This window comes from Micromys minutus, assembly GCF_963924665.1.
Source record: "Micromys minutus genome assembly, chromosome: 1".
Classification (NCBI taxonomy): Eukaryota; Metazoa; Chordata; class Mammalia; order Rodentia; family Muridae; genus Micromys; species Micromys minutus.
In genome coordinates, this window is record NC_137969.1 from 22,377,206 (window position 1) to 22,394,814 (window position 17,609).

Here is a 17,609-nt window from a genome sequence, read left to right on the forward strand (position 1 = left end):
TGGGCCTCACAGTCTCACTCCAAGGGCACTGCTTCTAGTAAAGAGCTGCGCACAGACTCTGTCCAAGCCGCCACCCAATCTCACTCCATCCCGCACGACTGCCTCCATCCCAGGTGGAATTACCACCCTGCCCAGCATAAACACCCTAAGGCCCGATAGCTTTTCATTCAGGTTTATATATTCAATTCTCAATCCACAAACTCTCTGCACAATAAGATTACAGCAAATGGACAAAGATACAAACTGCCCTTCTATATGAGATAAAAGACCTATAAAAATCCTTAAAATGTTTATAGCTACCTAACAGCAATTAAGTCCACCTGGATCCAGTTCATGCTTCTCAATCTCCTTCTTGGTCCTTTCTTCCCTTTCACTCTCGCCTTTATTTTACTAATTAAAATGGGAAGGTTCAGATGAAGTCACCTGACTGCGTGTGACTAGGCCGCCCTTCTTGGGGAAGTGAAATTAATATCAAAATACAAACGGCTACAGGACCATCTACAGGAAGACTTTTAATCACTGCTTCTATCATCTTCAGGGTTTTAGGTCTACTTATATAGTTTACTGAATCTTTATTTAACTTTGGTTAAATGGTAAATTATCCATTTTGTTTAGATTTTCCAATTTTGTGAAGTAAGACCTAATGATTCTTTAAATTTCCTCGGTGTCTATTGTTGTCTCCCTTTTTATTTCTGATATTGTTAATTTTGGATATTTTCTCTCTGCCTTCTAGTTAGTTCAGCTAAGGTTTTGTCTACCTTGTCTGTTTCCTCACAGGACCAGCTTCTGGTTTCCTTGATTCTTTGTATCATTTTCTTTTATTCTAATTGATTTCAGCCCTGAGTTTGATTATTTTCTGCCTTCTGCTCCTTTTGGGTGTGTTTACTGCTGCTGCCTCTGATGATGATGATGATGATCATGATCATGATCATGATGATCATGATGATCATGATGGTTATTATTTCCAGAGCTATCAGATATACTATTAAATTGCTAGTATGTGATCTCATTAATTTCTTTGTGAAAGTATCTAGAGCTACAAACTTTCCTCTTAAGACTGTTCTCATTGTGTCCCATAAATTTGGGTATGCTGTGCCTTCATTTCTATTGAATTCTAAAAAGTTTTTAACTTTTTTATTTCTTGACCCAGTGACCATTGAGTAGACAGTTCTTCAGTTTCAATGCATTTGTAGGCTTTCTGTTGTCTTTGTTGTTGTTAAAGTACAGCTTTAATCCATGATGCTCTAATATGATTCAAGGGGTTATTTCAATTTTCTTGTATCTGTTGAGGCTTGCTTTGGGACCTAGTGTATAGTCAGTTGTAAAGAAGGTTCCATGAAGTACTGATAGAAAAGTATATCCTTTTGTGTTTAGGTGAAACATTCTGTAGATATCTGTTAGGTCTATTTGACTCATGACCTCTGTTAGTTTCATTATTTCTTGTTTTGTTACTGTCTCAATGACATGTCCAACAGTGAGAGTGACCCCACTAATTAATGTGTGTGGTTCAATGTGTGATTTAAGCTTTAATAATGTTTCTTTTATCAATATGGATGCCCTTAAATTTGGGGTATAGTTATTCAAAATTAAGACATTATGTTGGTGTATTTTTCTTTTGATAAGCATGAAGTGTCCTTCCCCATATCCTTTGATTAATTTTGGTTGAAAGTCTATTTTATTAGATATTAGAATTACTACTCCAGCTTGCTTTTGGGGTCCATTTGCCTGCAAAACTTTTTTCCAAGCCTTCACTCTGAGGTAATGTCTGTCTTTGTTGCTGAGGTTTGTTCCTTGGATGCAGTAAAATGATGAGTCCTGTTTTAACATCCATTCTGTTACCGTGTGTCTTTTTAACAGGGAATTAAGTTCATTGATGCTGAGAGATATTAATGATGAGTGATTGTTAATTCCCATTATTTTGATATTGGTAATTGTGTGTGTGTGTGTGTGTGTGTGTGTTTTCGGTTGGTGGTGCTTATGCCTGTAGCTCCTGTTCTCTTTCCTAGGCATTCCCTCTCCAGGATCCCCTCAGTTTGTGTGTTCTTTATTTCTACTGTTTTCTTTCTCAGGCCTTGAATAGTTTTATAGGTTTCCTTCACCTGTTTGATTATGTTTTCCTTTATTTCTGTAAGGTGTTATTCATTTCCTCTTTGACAGACTCTATTATCTTTGTATGACTGTATTTAAGATCATCTTCCTGTGCTTTAGCTGTGTTAGGATATCTCAGGCTTGCTGTAGTGTGATAGCTGGTCTCTGGTGGTGCCGTATTGCCCTGGCTTTTGTTGATTGTGTTCTTATGCTGGCCTTTAATCATCTAGTTGTCCCTGATGTTTGGCTGGATATTTCTGATGCTGTCAGGAATCCCGAGGAAGGCAGGCAGTGCTGTAGACCAGATAATGGGGGGGGGGGGGTAGGAGACAGCCCTCAGCTCAACTCTGCTCTGCTGTTGCTTCTTTAACATTGCATCAATTCTCAAGGTCCTGCAACAGAAAATGAAACTTTGAACAGTGTCTTAGTTAGGGTTTTATTGTTGTGAACAGACACCATGACCAAGGCAAGTCTTATAAATGACAACATTTAATTGGGGCTGGCTTATAGGTTCAGTGGTTCAGTCCATTACCATCAAGGCGAGAGCATGACAGCATCCAGGCAGGCATGGTGCAGGAGGAGCTGAGAGCTCTACACCTTCATCCAAAGGAAGTCAGGATCAGACTAAGCATCCTCAGGCAGCTAGGAGGAGAGTCTCCAAGCCCACTCCCAGAGTGACACACATCCTCCAACAAGGCCACACCTTCTACTAGTGCCACTCCCTGGGCCAAGCATATGCAAATTATCACAAATAGTAAAATTTTTAAAAAGATTAAAATTTTAAGGAAATTAGGGATCTACTTAGTTTGCCTCAGAGCATTTTATTAGTTATAGAAAAAGGGAGTCAAGCTCCTTTATGGAAAAATCAACTCTCATAACAACATAGCAAGTCATTTCTCTCTCTCCCTCCCCCTCCCTCTCCCCCTTCTTCTCCCCCTCCCTCTTCCCTCACCCTCACCCTCGCCCTCTCCCTCTCCCTTCTCCCCCTCTTCCTTCCCCCTCCCTCTCCCTTTTCCTCTCCATCTCCCTCTTCCTCTCCCTTTCTCTGCATTATGCTTGCCTTTCAAGATGTAAGCTCTCAGCTTGCAGCTTCAGCCACAACATTTCTGACACTTTCCCACCATAATGGACCTTTATCCATCTGGAACATAAGCCCAAATAAGTACTTCCTTCTCTGAGTTGTCTTAGTCATGGTGTCGTATTACTGCAATTAAAAAAAAATTACTACACAGCTACAAAAATCAAACTGCTTTTGAAAGCAAGCCCTGAGTGTCACCTAAGGCCATCACTGAGACAGTAACTCAGGAAGAGCAAGGCTCACAGAAGTGAGAGAAGGTTTATGGAAAGGTTCTCCCACGACACTTGCTGCCTAACTATAGCCCTTCCCCATACTTCTAGAACTGATGGTCCTTCACCATTACCCTGGGAACTTGGGTACTACAGACAGAAAGTAATGACTATGGATGCTCTGCTTTTAGGATCCAGGATCTGGAAGGAAAATGCTAGGATGATTTATGATCATTATAAAATTCTGTATTTTTTGATGCAAACACATATTCTCACAAAATGTCACAGGAAAAAGAAACACCTGTTGATTCAAAAACAGGAATTTTATGATGACTTTTTTTTAATCAAGTTGAGCAGTTACAGTTTTGTGTAAATATGTGTCCCCTGTCATTTCTTTTTCTTGCAATTATTATCTGGAGAGCATCAAATTACAAGACCTTATCTTCCCTGGAGGTGGAGGGGTTTGTTTTGCTTTGTTTTGCTTTGCTTTCGTTCCTAGAAAGGAGCAAACGTTTTATTTGGAGGTAAAAGTGTGTGAGATGAACCACTAGCGATCACTGCAGATCCAGAGGACACCTTCTCTTTTCCAAGGAGCGCCATAACTTTGAACGTGGCTTAGCTTCCTGAGAGAGCTGATACTGAGAACACCAGCAGCTCAGATGTGCATCTCTGCTCCTGGGATGCAAACCAAGCTTAAAACCTAAGCCAGTTTTCCTTGAAGTGACTTGCATACTCTATTCAAGAACCACTTTAGAAAGAAATACAATAAACCGTCCCAGAAAACGAATTATGTTTAGGTGACTGAGCAAGTAAATTCAGAAATACAGGCATATCTGGCTGAGAGCAGCAAGACAGATTCCACACAGTGCCCTTCAGACGGATTCTGAGAATTTGCTTTCAAAGGGGTTCGGATGCTGAAGCAACCAGAGGTCACCTTGGCATTAATCTGACTCAAAGCCCGAGGGACCCATGCGGTGCAAGGAGGGTCCTACTTCCAAGTTTGCTTTATGCCAGGGTCCTGAGTGCCAGGGACATACCAGACCACTGAAGTCTAGGATATGTTGAGTCCTGTGCTAGAAGTTAAGGTAACTAAGAAAATCATACTGATTTCTGCGAAAACCTTGTATCTCCCAGGAGAGTCTCAGGAGTGTCGGACAGGGAGTTGAGATACTGGAGAATGACCCCAGGAAAGGAAAACAGAATCTTTGATGGTTAGAAGCCACAGTGTGACTGACTATGTACTGGATTTGGAGACTGTTGGCCCTGGATTCAAGTCCTCACTTTATTACTCCCAACTAGAAAAACCTAAAAGTATCTTGGGAACCGGAGCTGAATTTCTCACATTAGCAACACTGCATGACAGGACATCTGTCTGCTTCAGAACAAACAACCAATTGAAACCCACGTCACTGGGATGATGGGAACCCTCAGGGGCTGCTCCGCACAATACCATCCTAGATCCCTGTCCCCATGCCCCTTACCATTGGCACACACTCTTGAGTCCCTCTGCACACTAAAACCATCTTCTATGTACCTAGTTTGGTTTTTAGCATCCAAGTAAAGCTATTGTGGATGAGTTGGTTAAATGTGAGCCAGAGACCTCAGCCACAGAGGTCCTGGCATCTGACTTATCTCCCCAAACAAATGTGTAGCACCATGCTGGACACATGGCAGACATGTGTCAAACATTTATAAGATTCCTTGTATGGTTTATCTTGTGTTAACAGTGCTTAGATAAACAACAGCATGCTGTCTGGTGACCACCCAGAAAGAAGCTGTACCTCACAGTCTCCTTGGAGACAGGAAAGAGACAAAGTCAAGAAGCTCTGGTTACTTCTGGCTCCATCTCTGTCTGTGCTTCCAAATTCAGCTGCATCCTGTTCCCTCCCCAGACCCTCAGATCTCAGCTGTGAGAGCAGAATTCCATGTTCTCTAGCGCTTTGTGAATCCACACTGTCCCTTCCTAACGTTTGTCCATCATTTTACCTGCATCCAGACACACCCAAACCAGCAGAAAACACCTCCCTCCAGGTTTGAGCTGGAAGAATTGTTCCATCTCACATTCCTCACTGATCCCAACATGAAAGCCGATGAAATGCTTGTTCCTAAAAGCAGCACTTTCTGGTCTTATCAAAGGGGGCATGAGAGCCGGTCGGTTCCCTGGCATCCTTGGCTTTGCCCAGCATGATCCCTCTCCACTGTTTCCCAAAGGATGGCTTCAATAATTTATTGCTGCAATTAGTTTCTGAAGGTTTTGATGGACTTGAAGATGCTTCTCCAGCAGGCCCTGCCAAATGGACATTTCTAGCTGCTGGGACAATAGGTCTCTTCTCTGAACTCCTCCCTAATTAATCAACAAGGCGCAAAATGGCACTGGTCCATTCATTGTATCATCAAAGTCTTAGATGCAATAAATGTTGTGGTTAAGGCCAAGTTTTATCCAATTTTCTTCCAAGTCTATTTCTGCTATTATAAAACATGACACGGTTGCTCTGGTTCTTGGAGTGTTTGCCTTTGTACACTCCAAGGTAACTCGTGGTATTAGAGCTGTGTCTGTGCTCAGCACACTTTGGATGGAAGCTTGTGCGAACACTAAATATTATTTCATTTTAATCCTGAAACCCCAAGGAAGTAGGTTCACTGATTCACATTTTCAAGTTTATGTCACCAAGTTTGTTCAGTAAGTGACAGGTTCACCCTCAACTTGAGTGGCTTCACATGTCCCATCCGTGGCCACTTGGCTTGGTGTCTTCAGTTAAGGGATCAGATCTTGGCTCCTATGAGTCTTGTTTTCTCATCTTTTAAAAGTCACGGATAAGGATAGAAGAAGCCTGGAGAGGCCAAGTAATTTCTGTCAAGTTGCTCAGCTCCTTAGTGGTGACAGCAAAACTCAATCACAAGCTTTGGGAAAACCCATGTTTCACAAACAGTGTGGTGTCTGAAGAAGAGACTCCAAACACATATGCAAATAAGTCATTCTATGTGTTACTGATGGAGAGATATATCACTTATACTTTTAAAGTAACAATGAGAGATAAAAAATACTCTTTTATCCCAAGTTTATTGAGCCAAATGTGCTTATTTGTTTTGATGTTTTAAGGAACTTACTCTGCAACCCAGGCTGCAGATCTTAACCCTCCAAGTTAAGATCCTCCTGCCTCCACCTCTCAAGTGCTGGGCTTACAGGCATGAGCCACCACAGCCAGCTCTGATTGAATTTGCCAAGCTCTTGCATTGACAGATAAGTCACAACTTCTGGGGTAGATTGGTGTGGAGCATTTCTTTGCTAAGCTAAGCTGAAACTAGCTGAAAACTAGCTTTCAAATTCAGTCCTAGACATATATTTCCTTAGGCGCACTCTTCAGGGCATGATTCCTATGAGTAAGACACAACTCCAAGGGGAGAATGCTTGCTTAACACTTTCTCTAAAACTTCCTTTCTTTCTTTCTTCCTTCCTTCCTTTCTTTCTTTCTTTTAAGACTTTTTCTTAAAATTTTATGTATGTGAGTACAGTGTTGCTGTCTTCAGACACACCATAAGAGGGCACCATATTCCATTACTGATGGTTGTGAGCCTCCATGTGGTTGCTGGGAATTGAACTGAGGACCTCTGGAAGAGCAGTCAATGCTCTTAACCACTGAGCCATCTCTCTGGCCCCCTCTAAAACTTTCTTAAGTCCAGACAAATGACCAAACAATGAGTCCACTGGCTGTAACATTTCCTATGGAATGCTAAGCTTCAAGTACCAGAGTGCTAATGAGCATGGAGTTGGAAGAGATGCCGTCTTACGAGGAAGTAACGTGTTACTGTTCATAATCTTTGTTTTGAGTGTACATGTCCATGATCTGTTTTTAACGACGGCTATGTTTAACACCAGCTTACAGAGCCCTTGCCCATTTAACATTCAGGTCTTACAGAGTGCTATAAGTCATTCCTCACATTTCTCAAGCAGACGTGTAACCTACCCCCCCCCCCCCCCCCAGGAAGCCCAGCTCCAACCTTACATGAAACTAAGCCATTAGATTCCTCGGGGTTTGGTACTAAAATAGTCACATCCAGACACAGTTAGCTTCCACAAAAATGCTCTGCACTCTTTCCCAATCACCTCCTCAAAAACAAGACCCTGTCATGTGTGTGATGGGAGCCCCAAACCCTGAAATTGGAAGGACCAGTCTCTGGGCAGAGAATGCCAATTACAGCACTGACCACCAGAGGGCAGACATGTCAGCCACCTCCTCATACTTAGAGGGGAAATTCCTCAAGGTAGGCCCTGTGAGTCCTCTGGTCTGAGTGACTCTTCCCAGCGCTGAAAAATATCTGTAGACTTTGTCAGAAGAGTAACCAAGCATTGTCTCTCTAGCCTCCTGTCGCACAGTAGAAACTGAGTGTGCATCAAAAGTTATGCCTCAGTGTTTCTCAAAAAGAATAACTTTTTAATAATCAAATAAAATCATCGATGAGACAAAACAAAAATGATCATTTTGAAGTTGGACAAAACAAACCAACAGAAGGAAAAGATCTTCAAGAGAAGACACAAGAAACAGACCCATTTGTTCACACACTCGTGAGGCCCATAAAGATACTGCACTGAAAGCTATGACACATACTCAGAGGACTTGGTGTAGGCCCTGTGCTTGCTGCTTCAGTCTCTGTGAGTTCATATGGGCTTTGCTCAGTTGACTCGGAGGGCCTTATCTTCCTGGTGTCCTCCATCCCTTGTAGACATGCTCTAATTTGTTTATGCCACATATAAATTCCAAGGCAGTGTACAAAATCTCCTTGTGTCTGTGTGTGAGGATGCCCACCTACTCCTCAGTCCAGGAGTTGTTTCAGCACCACTGACTGAACCTATAGTGAATAAGAGAACCAGGAGTCAGGGCCAGACTAGGGGTATGGTTACGTAGGTAGACTGCAGGCTTAGCATGACCTAAGGTCCCGAGTTTTTGATCTGTGTACTGCTAAAATAATAATAATAATAATAATAATAATAATAATAATAATAATTTTGAATGTCAGTCTGAAAAAAAAAATCTACTCCATATCTTATGGGTTTTCTCAATTATTGCAAATACCTGGCCTGTTAGTGCTTTATTAGACAAAGCCCCCTAGTGAAAACTAAAGCACCTTGCTGGATTTTAGCTGAAGAGCCTGAAAAGCTGACAGCCATGTGATGGGTTACTTCATCTGTGTGATTCAGTTTGCTTATCCTTAAGGTCACCCAGACCATTTGCCTTGTGAAATGACAAAGGCTAAACCAGTAGTGTGGGGGAGCCCATCCCCCAGGGATAGCACAAGTTTGCTGTGGCTGACAGGACATAGGGGTGCCCAGGTCTTTGGCTTTTCTATGCCACATAAAGCGAAGAAATTTCCTTATGTTGAACTGCACAGGAAACCCATGTCTAACCTGTGGCCCATGGCTTTTGAATGCATATGCACATTTATGTCACACAAAACTGAGACATAGCAGGCCACCCAGTACCACAAGCAGCCCAAGGCCACGGACTGGATACCTGTGCCTTTTTTTTTTTTTTTTTTTTTTTTTTTTTTTTTTTTGGCTGTTGTTGATAGAATTATTAGTAAAATTTTAAGAGAGGGGAGAGAATACTAAACAATGCTAGAGAAAGGCCAACATTTTAATAGAGACAACAGAATATACATACAAGGCATCAGGAAGGTCGGCCATGCTTGCCACAAATGAGGAACAATGCTTTAAGCACAAGGTCCCCATCTCTAGTGACATGACAAGGTACAGGGCAGTGCCTGATGTTAGCAAAATCTCAAGTTGGCATAGCCATCTGGGAAAGCAGTATAGTATTTCCTCTAGAACTTAAAATTCCATCTTGCAACCCAAGCATCCTACTTGTAGTATCCATCTAAGGCTTTGAAGCCAGAATCTTGAAGCACCATCTCCACTCCATGTCCCTGTAGCATTAGCCACAAAGCAAACCATGGAAGCAATCTGTCTGTCCTACCTTGGTAAATGGAGATTCATTCAGACCCACGAGGTAGGAAAGCCTACCATTCGTGACCATTTGTCACCTCACGAATGGGTCTGGAGACGACATGCTGAGCGAAACAGAGACACAGACCCACGCAATGCTGCACGCGGTCATGAAGATAAGCCTGAAATTGCATAGCTCAAGGTAACAGGAAGTGATAAGTGGTTTCCAAGAACAAGGGTGAAGGATGGGGAGAGGGTGATGTTCAGGGGGATCCTTCAGAGCCACGCCTCCCACCGTGATCTGCTTCTGTTACTCTAGCTTGTGGGATGTTGAATTTCTTCACATCTTAAACGCTTCGTTTCTATAGGGTAAGTGGGAAATGCAATCAGATCCCTTCCCTAAAATGTTCAGCATCATCCCTGGCAACTGATCTCATCCCAATAAGTATCATTAAGAATGCCATCAATCTTACTGAATCTAGGCATGGTTTCCATAGAAGCATTTGTAAACATTGAAAGGAAAAGTATAGGCTCAGGACCCCCCACAAGTTTTCAGCACCAGGTACATTTATTTGGCCCAAAGGGACAGAGGGCCACGGAATAAGAGACAAAGACAAGAAAAAGTGGATAAGAGAGAAGCGGAAGGAAATGAGCAAGAGGGGGAGGGGTATTTATCACCTGAGGACAAAGGACTGCTTTGTCCTTTGTCAAGGACAACTGCAGATAGAGGAGGCAGACTTGGCGGTTTATAAAGGTTAAATGACAAACTGTGAGGGTGAGGTGTTCAATTTCAATTGGGCACGTTAATTACAGGAGCCAAAGAGGGCTCTTGATTGCCGGACTACAATACTGGGCGTTGGTCATCAGCCTCAGGAGGAAGAAGTGGACACAAAGGGGATGCGCCTTGGTGGCCAGCTTTAGGAATGCAGTCCGATGGGTTTTAGTGACCAGGGGAATGGGGACAAGGTTGTCAGAGACAAGCTCTCTCCATGCTCACTTGAGATGTCCAGAGTTCCTCCGAGAGTGTTTGATGACATTTTCCACCTTTCCATGGGGCTCACTGGCTTCTCCATCTTCTGTTTTAGGATTCAAATACACAAAGATGAACAAGGTAAGTGAAAAATATTAAAATGTACTTGTTACTCTTCAAAGGCACAGACATGTAGACAAAGTGAGACGCGGCTTAAAGGTCGCTGGAAAACTGTGTTCTGGGATTTCAGTCATTTTTTTTTTTTCATTTTTACTGGTAAATCAAAACATTCTGGGCTTAGGGACTTAGCTCAGTGGTGGAGTGCTTGCACAAGGCCCTGGGGCTCCAAAACAGAAGAAGAAAAGAAGAAGAAGGGGGAGAAGGAAGGTGAGGAGTAGAAAAAGGAAGAAAAGGAAGAGGAGGAAGAAGAGGAGGAAGAAATTCTTAACCACTGGCCCTACCCAAAAACTGCATTTAATTCCTGGTTCTGTTTCCTTTTGCAGATTCCTTTGCCACCTCCTCGGTAAGACATTTAAAATCATATTTTCGGGACCAGGGAGATGGTTTGGAAATTAAGAGCACAAGCTGCTCTTTCAGAGGAACCAGGTTTGATACTCAGCACCCACGTGGTAGTTCAGGACCGCCTGTAAACTCAGTCCCAGGGGCTGCAATGTCCCCACAGACTCGGCACTCACCTGACGCTCAGACCATGCAGGGCCGAAGCACCCGTGCACATGAAATAAGTTTTCACCCATGTAGTCATTTTGTTATGCTGTGAGTTGAAATGATTTGTGCCCACTCCTGCAAAAAAGAACTACAAGCATTTGGCCTTGGAGAAGCTAGCCTGTGAACAAGACTCCGAAAGCCTCCCATTCCGCATTGTCAGACAGTCCTGCAATCAGCAAAACTCACCCCGTTCGTTTTTCTTTCTCTTTTAGAACTGATGTTAGAGCGATTAACTTCCTTTTTTTTTTTTTTTTTTACATTTACTTATTTATGGTGGGTGGTGTGCACCTGTCACAGTGCACATGGGAGGAGACTTCTGGGAATTGATCCTCTTTCCATTAGGTGGGTCCCGGGGATCAAACTCGGGCCTTCAGCCTTGGCAGCAAGAACCTTTCCCTGCTGAGCCATTTCACCAGCCCAAGACTGAGCTGATCAAACATGTATCAGGCAGTTAAGGTTAAACAATGTTGGCGAATGCCTAACGACAGCTACCTATAACCTTCTGACTGCCATGAAGGTACCCGTTTCTGTAGCAGTGTCTCTACACTGGCTGCTCTTTCTTCCCAGAATCTTCCTCCCTAGTTATCAACACGGTATGCCCTTTTATTTTTTTCTTTCAAAAACCAGATAGAGAATATTGTAGATACACCTAGCTACCCAGACTCCTAAGATCAAGACAGACAGAACATCACTTCAATCCCTACTCGTCCTTTGCATGGGGGAGGGTTCTTGAGCCAAGGACTGTATCTTTTTTTATTTCCCTTTCAAAACACCAGCATCCACTAAACCACATGAGGTACTTTGTGAATAAGTACACGAATGGCCAGAGAGCATGGATGACTGAGGCCTTTATTGACTTGCAAACATTTTCATGATTCCTAGGGGAGTTTTGGAAATTCAGATCATCCAGTGTGGAATAAGCAGGAGGACATAATCCCCTTTCCCTGGGCTTTCTAAGGTCTAAATGGGTAGAATGTTGAAAAGCGTATGACACACTGCAGTGTCGCACACACTACAAAGAAAACTGAGCATCAGAGCACACTACTCGGGGAGAGCGGGGATGCTAAGGTTTAAAGATGCCCAGAATGCTCCAGGCTGCAGAAAGCATCCTCCACACTTAAGCTTCAGACCCACAGCAAGGGAGGGGAGAGGGAGGGCCAGAGTGAACTCACCTCTAAGAAATGCACAGCTGCAGACCAACTCAATCCTTATCCATGTGACTCTTCCCGCAGGCCTGCTATCACTCTCCCCAAGAAGTATCAACCCTTACCCCCAGCGCCACCAGAGGAGAGCAGTGCACACTTCCCTCCAAAGCATACCTTTCCAGAAGTCCCGAGGGGGCCCAGGTGAGACACTTGTCACTGCTGTGGTGATATGACCAGGAGACGTCGTGGATAGCAGGAGGAGATGAGAGAAGAAAACAGATCCCCTCTCTGGATGCCCCACCACTGGGAGTGGGCAGGGCACTATACATAGAGGAAATAGAGACTTGGGTTCCTGTGTTTGACTCTTCATAGCTCTGTGCAATAAAATAAGCCATGCCTAGAACTGTTCTCCTAAGACCTGAACTGGTCATCACAGGAAGTAAGAAATGCCAGGAGGAAATTAGGATTCAGTAAAAAACCAAAAAATAGGTTTAGAAAACTTCTGAATCAATCCAGGACATCCTTTTACCAGCTTCCAGACATCTTGCATGGAATATAACCAAGCTTAAACATCCTTCTGGAAAAAAAAAAAAAAAGAAAAAAAAGAATCACTGCCAAACAGATTTGCCAGCCAGCCCTTCACCAGCAGAGGGCCAGCTGACACTAATCTTAAATGTCTTGGGAATGTTCATCCAAGAAAGTGAATGTCCAAAAGTCCCTTGTTTTGGAAGCGAGGATAGAGTGTACCTCTCCTTTTTCTGGCCCAGGATGAGTGAGGATTTTTCATGGAGGGCTTGAGTCAGCGGACTGCTGAGGCAGGGGCATGACTAGGTAGAATGGTGCCTTGAGAATACTAAAATTCAAGCCATATTGAGCATCATGTCTGGTTCTAACAAGGATACTAAATGACTGTGATTCTCTCATTTTTCCTTATCTGGGACTGTCCCCTTATCTTTTTGTTCTTCATAGATCCATACAAACTCCTCAGAGAAGCATCTTCTCTCTTGGCAACAGTCCCCTCCACCTGTCCCCATGTCCCTGAGCCTAGTGCTGGGGAAAGAACACAGATCTCAACTATGACTGCAAAGTCCATGGTAGAGATTCTGCATCTCACAACCACATAGTGTTTTGTATAAAGCCAGGGAGAGAGAGTCGGCTAGGGGAAGCAGGATGCTGGAGCGCAGCCATGGAAAGCTGGGAGTTTAGAGGCAGCTGTTCTCAACTATGGGTGACTTTGTCCCTGCTCTGGATGGGGGCAGGCAGTTTTTTTTCCTCCAAGATCCATTACTTCACTACTGGGTAGTTGACTGGGTTTCTAGTGCCAGGTATGATTTCCTTCCTGTTGAGTGGGTCTTAAATCCAATTACGGAATTGTTGGCACTATCAAGGTATGTGCGCCATTACTCCACTCTTAGGGTTCCTGTGCCATTGTGGTCATTGATATGGTTCAATAGGCATCATAGATGGGTCGGACTGTTGTTTGGGAAGTTTCATGATGCCTTCTCATACCATGAAAACTAGTCCTCAGGGAGGAAGCATTCATGTCAAAAGCCTCTGAGCTCTGCATACAACATGCATGGTATCGTCAGCAACAGGGACTTTCCTTCCACCTCTGGGGGTAACCAAGGGCCATAGCAACACCTGACCAACAACTCAAAAGAGTTTCTCATGCCTGGTGTTAGGGTTTTGATTAGACAGTCTTTGGCTCTTGGAGGGAGCATTGTCAGCCCAGATGGGAAATTTTTATTTAAACTACAGATGAATATTTATGTGTGTTATATGTATTTTAGGTAGATAGTTAAGAGTATGAATCCTTATAACTTTTTCCAGTAGTCTGTACTGTTATTTTGCCTTCCTCTCCCCTTCTTGCTCTGGTTTCCAGTGTCTGAGATAATGCCTTTGATTTCTGGAGTTTCTCTGCATCCAGGTCCTTTCGGTCTCTGTGCTGAGGGAGTATTGGTCACAGAGCTTTGAAACATTTTCAAGATATTGAGTTATCTCGTCAAGAGTTTTCTGGGGGCTGAAGAGATGGGTTAGCAGTTACGTGCTCTTACGTAAAAGCTGGTAATGTTCTTGTAGGGGATCCCAGTTCATTTCCCAGCCCTACATGATGGCTCACAACCATTTGTAACACCAGTTCCGAGGACTTGATGACATCTGCTGGCCTCTGGGAGCTCTTGCACTCATGTGGCGCATATAAAGTCATGCAGTCAAAATGTTCATACATATAACAAAAGTTCATCCTCTTTCTAATAAGTAATTTTCTGAATAGAAAATTCTATGCTTCCGGTTTTGATAAGGTAATTGTATTGGCTTCTATGAGGATGCCCTGTATTTTTGGGTTCTCTGGGAATATAGTTTATATTTACTTTATCATTTTTAGACATGATGGGAATTAGACAAGGTCTTTCCATCACAAACAGCTCCAAAGAGCAATTACATGTGATCTCACTGACTTATCCTTCCCAGTAGAGCTAACAAGGATGATTTCCCAAGGCTGAGAAAAACAGGTGCCCAAGCCAGCAGATGGCACAGAGTCTCAGTAAATGTTATATCCATAAATCATTAGAATTCAGAAAGGAAATCAGGTGGGCACCTTGATGAGGGCACACGGGCAAAGCCCAGGAGAAGACTGGGGACACAACCATAAACAAGAGGATTTTACCATAGGAAAAGAACGGTACCCTCCAATTCACTTTCATTAGAACCCTCATGAGCAAGAGCATCACCATTAATGTAGGTCACTCATAAACAGCCTTGTGAGGCACCCGCTGTGTAAGCAGAGCCTAGGAGCTCTGAGCATAAGCGGGAATGACAAAGAATGCTGCGGCTTCTCTGTAAGGCACAGATGAAAGGCTGCCCCATGGCAGAGGCTGTGAGTTCTGGCTCCCAGGGCGCCAACTGCAAGCTGTGGCCCCCACCATTGCTTTTGCTCTCCCTGGATAGTACGTGTGATTCCTTGTGGGGTCTTTTAGGCCCCATTTGTCTCTACCAGCTCCACACCTCTCTCTTTTACTGCTAAGTCTTGACTTCACAAAACAATTCTGGGCGGGAGCATTTCAGCGAGGAAGAATATCCTTTAGGTCCTCTGTAGACAACCAAACAGTAAAGGGGAGTTCGGCATGGTGAGCAATGCTAGCTGGGTATTTTCAACAAGTAGTGCTATAAATTCGGCAATGTGCGCACATGTTTTTTCTCAACTTATTTTTTTTTCCACTTACAATAATTTTTCTCAGAAGAGAGACTTACATCCCAACCATAGACAGCTGCAACACGAGCTGTTTCAAATCGAACTTCAAACCCGGATAAAATTCTTTCTGTTACAAAGGAAGTTAGCAAATATTGAATAGGCCTTTGGGACTTTCTAATTAACGTAGACAGACCCTCCCCCTTGACATAATCTGAAAGAAAACTCAAAAGGGAATAACTGTATGGCTGTGGACCCTTTGCTATTTTTATTCAAATGTCTACACATCAAACAGCATCATCCGAAATAGTCACATTTTCTGTACCCAGGTCCTGGTGGAGTGTTTGTATGTATGTTTCTAAGATTTTAACCAAAGCCCTTGCAGATTCCAAGTAAGCAACCATGTGTCTCGAGTCCCTTTTGCTGGCTTCTGTGTGTAATCACTCAGATACACCATGTAAACGGCAGTATTATTGTGCCCCATATACAGAGGGCACAGAAATACAGAGCTCCTTGTATCACAGTGTGTCGTTCAAGTTTCAGTGAACTAAACAGGTTGGGGGTTGGGATGGAGCCAAACATAATTTAGGTGAAGCATCTCATCTTTAGGGCATGAAACACCCTGGTGACTGGCTAGTGCTATTCCTTCTCTTCCAACCACACTGGAACCACATGTATCCAAGGAATCCAGCTCACCATGAAAAGCATTGCCCTTTCCAGGAAAGAAAGTGTGAGTTACAGAGATATACCACCTCACATTTCTGATTGGGAACTAAGGATTTGAAAGCATAAATTGTTATTATCATCATTATTACATATATTTTCTTATTTATACATATCATTAATATGTATTGTCCTAATATGTATTGTTATTATAGGTTTATAAAGTATTGCTACTAGGAGAAAGTGTATAGAGAAACACAGCATCTCTCTGAATCATGTCAGATCTCACTGGGCATCCAAATAGAAGCTTCATATGAAGCCAAGTGCAACCATCAGAGAGTACACAGATGCGAAAGAAGCGCTGTCTTAGTCAAAATGTGTGTGTTTGTGTTTTTTTTTTCAATAGAACTTTCAGCAACAATCTTTCTTACTGTCTAAATTTGGGGTTCAGAAAAGAAATTTAGTTTACCAAGGAAGGCAGAGGCCATAAATGACACAGAAGGATTCTAGTCCAAACCATTTCAAACTACGCCAGTAGCTAAAGAATGTTCCAGGAAGTCCATATTTGTCAACTAAAGAATATTCCAGAAAGTCCACATTTGTCAAAGCTATCACTACCTTTAAAGTTAAACTAAGCACCTGCTATATCAAGAAGACAAATGTTAGGACTCTTCCTGTGTATTCATGGTCACATTTTAATTGACCAGCTCTGGCAGACAGAGCATGGGCTACTAAAGAAATGCACAGATGCTCTCAATGAAGCAGCCAGTGAGGTGCCAGAGGGCCCGCCTGCTCTACGTGGAAGGACATCTGGGGTTCTGCCTGAAAATTCAGTTTATTAATGTAGAAGATCACAAAGCTGACCTGTCCTGGGGTTCCATTCAGTTTGTGAGATGCATAAGTGACTTTATAAGATGAGAATTTTTATCCAACAGGAAGACAGCCACCCCACTTGTCCGACACATTCAAATGAAAAAATCAAGCAAATGTACAAAATCTTAGCAAGATTTGCTGACACAGTCAGTTAAATCCACTCAAGTGTTTGAAAGGCCTTTGTAAGTTGAACATATTTGACTGTTGAATACTGCTCATGCTGACGTACAGGTTCAAATCCCAGCAAGCCAGACTTCCCTCCACCCCTTTTGTGGAATTAATAAAGTCAATATGTGGCTATAGACAACTTGAGGGGACACAGTTTACACTCTCCACAGGGTTGGATGTCATGAGTAAGTGGAAAGGACAACTGTGAAATCACCTCTGTGGTTTTTGTTTGCTTGGTTGGTTTGCTTTGAGGTTTGTTTTTTGTTTTGGTTTTGAGTTTGATTTAGTTTGGTTGGGTTGAGTTGAGTTGGGTTGGGTTTTGGTTTTTCAAGGCAGGGTTTCTCTGTGTATCCCTAGGCATCTGAAACTAGCTCTGTAGACAGGCTGGCCTCAAACTCACAGAGATCTGCCTGCCTCTGCCTCCTGAATGATAGGACTAAAGGCATGGGCCACCACACCCGGCCACTTATATAATTTTTAACATGTATTTTACATAATTAGTTGAGGGGACTGAGGGGGGAAAGAACATCACTGGCACCCAGATTCCTGCAGAAGCCACAG

At 43.0% G+C, this 17,609-nt stretch overlaps 1 protein-coding gene across 1 annotated transcript in view; it reads left to right on the top strand.

The window, feature by feature from the left end:
• The window catches only part of CLNK (cytokine dependent hematopoietic cell linker), a gene marked incomplete at both ends in the record, with an annotated part of 119,700 nt that overhangs the window by 65,816 nt on the left and 36,275 nt on the right, over positions 1 to 17,609 (top strand). Inside the window, 3 exons of the mRNA XM_080942080.1 lie at positions 10,402 to 10,427; positions 10,790 to 10,809; positions 12,245 to 12,358. Of these exons, the coding sequence (XP_080798206.1) occupies positions 10,402 to 10,427; positions 10,790 to 10,809; positions 12,245 to 12,358 (160 nt within the window). The remainder of the gene's footprint in view (positions 1 to 10,401; positions 10,428 to 10,789; positions 10,810 to 12,244; positions 12,359 to 17,609) is intronic.